The 5,901-nt window shown below is 37.0% G+C and overlaps 2 protein-coding genes across 2 annotated transcripts in view; one reads left to right on the forward strand and one right to left on the reverse strand.

The window, feature by feature from the left end:
* Positions 1–1,445, reverse strand: part of LOC107648718 (diaminopimelate epimerase, chloroplastic) — a 3,218-nt gene extending 1,773 nt beyond the window's left edge. The window contains exons 1-5 of the mRNA XM_016352538.2: positions 1,110–1,445; positions 866–1,033; positions 697–767; positions 459–516; positions 156–335 (exon numbers count right to left, since the gene is read on the reverse strand). Of these exons, the coding sequence (XP_016208024.1) occupies positions 156–335; positions 459–516; positions 697–767; positions 866–1,033; positions 1,110–1,379 (747 nt within the window). The 5' untranslated portion in view covers positions 1,380–1,445. The remainder of the gene's footprint in view (positions 1–155; positions 336–458; positions 517–696; positions 768–865; positions 1,034–1,109) is intronic.
* LOC107648717 (serine/threonine-protein kinase AFC1) overlaps positions 1,592–5,901 on the forward strand; it is a gene marked incomplete in the record, with an annotated part of 5,092 nt that continues 782 nt past the window's right edge. Inside the window, 12 exon segments of the mRNA XM_016352536.2 lie at positions 1,592–1,925; positions 2,280–2,454; positions 2,736–2,762; positions 2,889–3,042; positions 3,127–3,175; positions 3,291–3,405; positions 3,633–3,724; positions 4,097–4,253; positions 4,356–4,420; positions 4,848–4,945; positions 5,034–5,139; positions 5,536–5,901. Of these exon segments, the coding sequence (XP_016208022.1) occupies positions 1,800–1,925; positions 2,280–2,454; positions 2,736–2,762; positions 2,889–3,042; positions 3,127–3,175; positions 3,291–3,405; positions 3,633–3,724; positions 4,097–4,253; positions 4,356–4,420; positions 4,848–4,945; positions 5,034–5,139; positions 5,536–5,697 (1,326 nt within the window).

Below are 5,901 nucleotides of genomic sequence, written 5' to 3' on the forward strand. Positions count from 1 at the left end.
ATTATTTATTGGTTTTTTTTTTTTTTTTTTCGTACTTCTTTGCCATCTTACACAGCTTCATCCCTTTGGATAGAAACAAATGCATGAAGAATGAAGATAATTAAAAATGGGAATTGTAACTATGCAATTATATATTGTATGTTAGAAGTATAGACCTGGCTTTCTTCATTACTGAATGTTATACAGTGTGGATTTCCCATGCTAACACAAGTAACATTCCATGTAACTCCATCTACATCTAGTTTTGCTTTAACAACAGCACCGTCCTTATTTGCGGGTAACTTAGTAGGCACATCTGATGGTTTAAGAATCGGCTCCCCCATATCAACTCTGACCTGAAACAGTTAGTACTATAGGAATGAATACCAGATAAGTTTGAAAAACAAAACCCTTCAATGCTAAACCAACCAACAACACTAAATAAGTAAACTGCAAATACTAGCCCCATAACAACTTACGTTCCCATCCTCTACGATTTCGGGAACAATGAGGCCAGCACCAGTGTGTACGGTAAAACTGCAAACAAACAAACAACAACAAAGCCTTACAAACATTGTTATACGATATTTTCAGCAAGCTATTTATTCATAACAAGTCCGCTACCATTACAGATATCCACACAATATCGCAGGCTATACTCGCTATAACAAGCAAAACAGTGTGAAATCTTCTGAGTAATTAGAGAATGAGCATTACCTGTGCCTGCCGTGTAAATTTTCAAGCTGAGAAACAAATTTGGCAAAGCATCGCACTCCATTGCCACACATCTAACGAGAAAAAGGTACCAATTTAAGTGAATAAAATATCAACAATCGATAATTAATAACAAAAATAATAATAAAAGAAGGAAGAGTCTATTGATTACCTCCGGTTCACTACCATCAGAATTAAAAATTCTCATGGTATAGTCAGTGCCATTGATTCCAGGAAGAACAAAGATAACTCCATCGGCACCAACGCCAAAGTTACGGTCACAGAGCTGAACGGCTTTCTCAGCAGTGATCTTTGGCTCCGAAGAGTCTCTATTATCAATCTATTCAGAAACCCACACGCAATGTTATAAAGGGGAAAGAAGGTTGGGGAAATGGTGACGTGGCGGAATGGCTCACCAAAACGAAGTCGTTTCCGAGACCGTGGTACTTGGCGAAGTGGAGGAATCCGGACTCCTTGCGCTCGAGAAACGAACTGGTTGAGGTTTTGACGGGAGCATCGATGCTCATCGAAGAAGAAGAAGCGACGATGCGAGGGTTAGTGTATTTAAGAGTGCGTTGAGGAGTGGCCAAAACGGATAGCCTGGTGGAAGAAGAATGGCGAAGAAGACTGTCGTGGCGGCGCGTCGGAGAAGTAATAGGAAGAGAAATGGTGGCGGCTATGGCCATGGCTGAACGCTGATTGCTTCCTGCAATGTTCGACTTCGACTCTCCTCATTGCTGTCCCGATCTGACTTAACGACTTGAATTCGTTTTTTTTTTTTTTGACCATACAGTGGTTACAGTATTATTGGGCTTTTATGGGCCGTATAATTTGGGCCTCAAGAAAATAATATTGGCCGAAATCCATAACGATCGGTTCCGTTGATGATAACGCTTCAGCATTCTGTTAACCACGGTTAAGCCTGAACCCATTCTCCATCTCTCTCTCTCTCTCTCTCTCTCTCATCCGATCCAACTTTAGGTGGTTATTCGGAACAAAATTTCCCCAACTTGGTGTGTTTTCTGATCCGGACGTGATCTGAAAACAATCGAGTTCAGTTCAGAATTCTTATACTATATCGTGACGAGAGCTTCATGCTCAGGTAAATGGAGACGCAGCGGATAATGGAGATTCCGCATAGGAGCATAGACAAGAGGCCAAGGAAGAGACCTCGTTTAACATGGGACATGCCTCCTCCTCCGCCTCCTATTCCTCCTCCTCTTCCTTGCAAGGTTTTCATTTATCTCATTCTTTCTTCTCGGCATCTTTATCTTTTTCGTAATTTCCCCTATGCTTGATTGCTCGTAATTTCATATTAGTGAATTGATTTGTATATCAATTTGATGTTTACTTTTTTTAAAATTAAATAAACAAATTTGCCTCTGGTTTGGACATTTTTAGCTCAATTAATGTGTATAGAAATTATTAATTATTATCACAGTTGGTGTATTTCATATGGATGAAGTTTAGGTTGATTTATAAGCAACATTAGGCTTGATTGTTGTGTATTGGAGTCATATAATTTTAAATGATGGAAACATTTGTTTTGCTTAATTTTTGGTTGATTGGTCTGTGAATGGTTGCAGGTTCTTCCAGCTTCAAATCGCAGCCAGGAGGTTGGGAATGGCATTGTTCCAAATCATGTTTATTCATCATCCATGTTTTATAGGGGAACGTCTCGCAATGGATCGCCCCCTTGGAGGCCTGATGATAAAGATGGTCACTATGTTTTTGCCGTGGGTGAAAATTTGACACCACGATGTAGGTGATTCATCCTCATTTAATATGAAGTATATTGGTTTGCAATGTTCTGTTTGTTAAGTCTAGTATCATAGAGCCTCCTGCCTTCCCTACTATTTTTTTTTCATCTTTTCAAGTTTCTATTTATGACTCATCTAAACTGAGATTTTGAATGATTAATTTTAACAAATGAATCTCTGTTGGGTAGATTTGTTTTCTTTTGTCATTTTTTGCTATCATGTATAGCTTTATGCTTAGGTCATATGTGTCCTTAACTAAAATTGATTCTGTTATGTTTGCAGACAGGATTCTTGGTAAAATGGGTGAAGGTAGCATCCAAGATTCTGGTTCTTTTTATGGGATAAGATTTTTAAGCTTACTAAAAAAATCCTATTCTTGGAGTTGTTTTACTCCTAAATGTTATGGTCTAATTTGGATGCTTGAATGTCATTCAGGAACATTTGGTCAAGTCTTGGAATGTCTTGACAATGAAAAGAAAGAAGTTGTGGCAATTAAAATTGTTCGCTCCCTAATCAAGTATCGTGAGGCTGCAATGACTGAAATTGATGTGCTGATGAGGCTAGCCAAACATGATGTTTCTGGTTCTCGGTAAGAGTTCATTCTGGTTCTCTTCCATTATTGGTTGTAGATGTTAAAAAGTAATTGTGGTATAAGTGGTTTCGTTCTTTGCAGTTGTGTGCAAATACGGAATTGGTTTGACTATCGTAATCATATTTGTATTGTAAGTATTTATTGATACTTGTAATTTGATTAATATGACAGGAGTATCTATTCCATCATGTTTAAGTATTCTGTGAGTTAAAAAACTTGCGGATCTATTGAAATGGTTTCAACAGGTATTTGAGAAGCTTGGACCAAGCTTATACGATTTTCTACGCAAAAACAGCTATCGTTCTTTTCCCATTGATCTAGTTCGGGAGTTTGCCAGACAACTTTTGGAGTCTGTAGCATGTGTGTGAACATATCTTGTACCAACTACCAAATTATTATATATTTTATACATATCTTGTGCTGCTTTTCCGTTGGGAGGTTAATTTTCAAGACACATGTAATGGCTCATAAATATTGAATGCGGATAGTTAAGCTTGATGTTTGAAAACAAGTGAAACTATTATTGAGTTAACAGAAAATAAATATTTATGCTTTTAAGGCTCTTATTTTATTCTTAATATCTGCAGTTATGCATGATTTATGCTTGATTCACACTGATTTGAAGCCAGAGAATATTCTGCTTGTCTCATCAGAATTTATCAAAGTGCCAGATTATAAGGTATCCTCTTTTCAGTCATTATCCTACTATGCTGATTCAACTTTCTTTGTCAATTGTCAGTTGTTGAAACTAATGTGTAGGTGCTGGCAAATGTTGTTAACAAATTCACTTTTGAACTGTGTAGTTGCATTTTTTTTTTTCCCCTTGCTAAAAAATATCGGCACTTGTGCTAGTTTCTGTAAGATAGTTTTGGGTAAGATAGTATATATAAGATAGTTTTGGTTAAGATAGTTTCTATAAGATAGTTTTGGGTAAAGAGAGTTTTTGTATTCATGGAAGTTTTGTTGCACTTGTTTGTTCTCAACAACTCAAAGATCAAAATTTAACATCCATTCTCTTTTGTCGCCATGTTCTTCATTTGTGACATTTAAGTTTTTGTCACGGACCACAAAAGATGGCTCCTATTTCAAGAATCTTCCCAAGACAAGTTCCATTAAACTCATTGATTTTGGGAGTACAACATTTGAGCATCAAGATCATAGTTATGTAGTGTCAACAAGACATTATCGTGCACCAGAAGTTATCTTAGGTAACTTTTGTTCCTTGTGAAATTTATGCTTATTGGATCAGTGACCATACCTTATATTTACTATCTATATTTAGTATTTACTATCTCTTGTTTTTTCTATAGGTCTTGGATGGAATTATCCTTGTGACCTTTGGAGTGTAGGCTGCATATTAGTTGAACTTTGCACAGTAAGTAGTCAACACTCTAATCCTTTATGGAAAGGTTTAAAAATAGTTGTCCATAGCTGGCCTAGAAAATTTGATATGCCATGTTTTGTCTACCTTAGAAAATGTTATATGGTATGTCAAGGGCTCAAAATAACTTTCTAATTGGTCAATTCATACCACTTGGAAGTTTGGATTGGGTGGCTAGTACCTATAACATGTGTTCATGACATATACATGTTATTTCCAACAGGTTTTTGATCTTGAGGCCTGTTGATATTTATAATGGCTAGATTATATTCTTATTTCTTGTTGCCATACTTCCATCAACAAAAAACTTTTTCTATGTTTTTTAATTTGTGTCTTGTGTTATTTTATTTCAGATTTCCATATATATACTTTCGTTTATTTTTGGTCTCGTCTAATGATCCTCTTCATTTTATATTAACAGGGTGAGGCACTTTTCCAGACGCATGAGAACTTGGAACATCTTGCCATGATGGAGCGAGTTTTAGGGCCACTGCCTCCCCAAATGGTGGTCAGGGCAGAGTAAGAGCTTTTGGATTCTCTTTGAACTTGGAAATAATTTTTCTCGTCAACCTTTCTGTGGATTTTCATGTAATGCCTGGTACTGCAGTCGTCGAGCCGAGAAGTATTTTAGAAGGGGTGCACGTTTGGGTTGGCCTGATAGTTCAACTTCAAGAGAAAGCATGAGGGCAGTTTGGAAATTGCCTCGATTACCGGTAATTCCAACTCTCTGGTTTGCGTATACCTAATTCATCTTTCATATAATTATATATAGTATGTGTTTTATATGATGATTCCGTGGCTTAGTGGTCTTCCTCTTCTACCTGCCACATGTTTTGCTACATTTTTTGCCTTAAAAGATAATTCTGTAGACGACACTTGGATGAAATTAAGGTCAGTGCGAAAAAGGCTGAGTTGATTAGATGCTTAATGCAAAAGTATTTGTCATCTACACGTGATAGCTTCAAATTTTTCAACTGAGCTTCTGCTTACCCTTGTAACCAAGGAACTTAATGATTATTATATCATCTAGTTTTCTTCCATGGTGACAATGTGTCAAGTAGTTTTAATCCAGTTCCTTACCTGTTTATTTCTCTAATATTCCTCTGCAGAACCTTATAATGCAGCACGTTGATCATTCTGCCGGTGACTTGATTGACCTCTTGCAAGGGCTTTTACGGTATGAACCAGTAGAGCGGCTTAGAGCAAGGGAAGCGTTAAGACATCCCTTCTTTTTGCCAGGAGATCCTAAAAGATATGGTTACTCATTATAAGTGACAAAATGGTGTGGAGAAGAAAACACTGCCGAGAATGTAGGGTAATATCAACACAAATACTATGAGTCATTTTATTGCTCCACTGTATAGTGAAAAAGTGGATTGCATCACTTTTTGTACTATGCATTCTTTGTGTGTTAGTCGTCTCCTTTCGTTTCTTCGGCCCTCCCCCATAATTGGTGTTTTAGTGTGTAAATTAAT

This window comes from Arachis ipaensis, chromosome B06, assembly GCF_000816755.2.
Source record: "Arachis ipaensis cultivar K30076 chromosome B06, Araip1.1, whole genome shotgun sequence".
NCBI classification, from domain to species: Eukaryota; Viridiplantae; Streptophyta; class Magnoliopsida; order Fabales; family Fabaceae; genus Arachis; species Arachis ipaensis.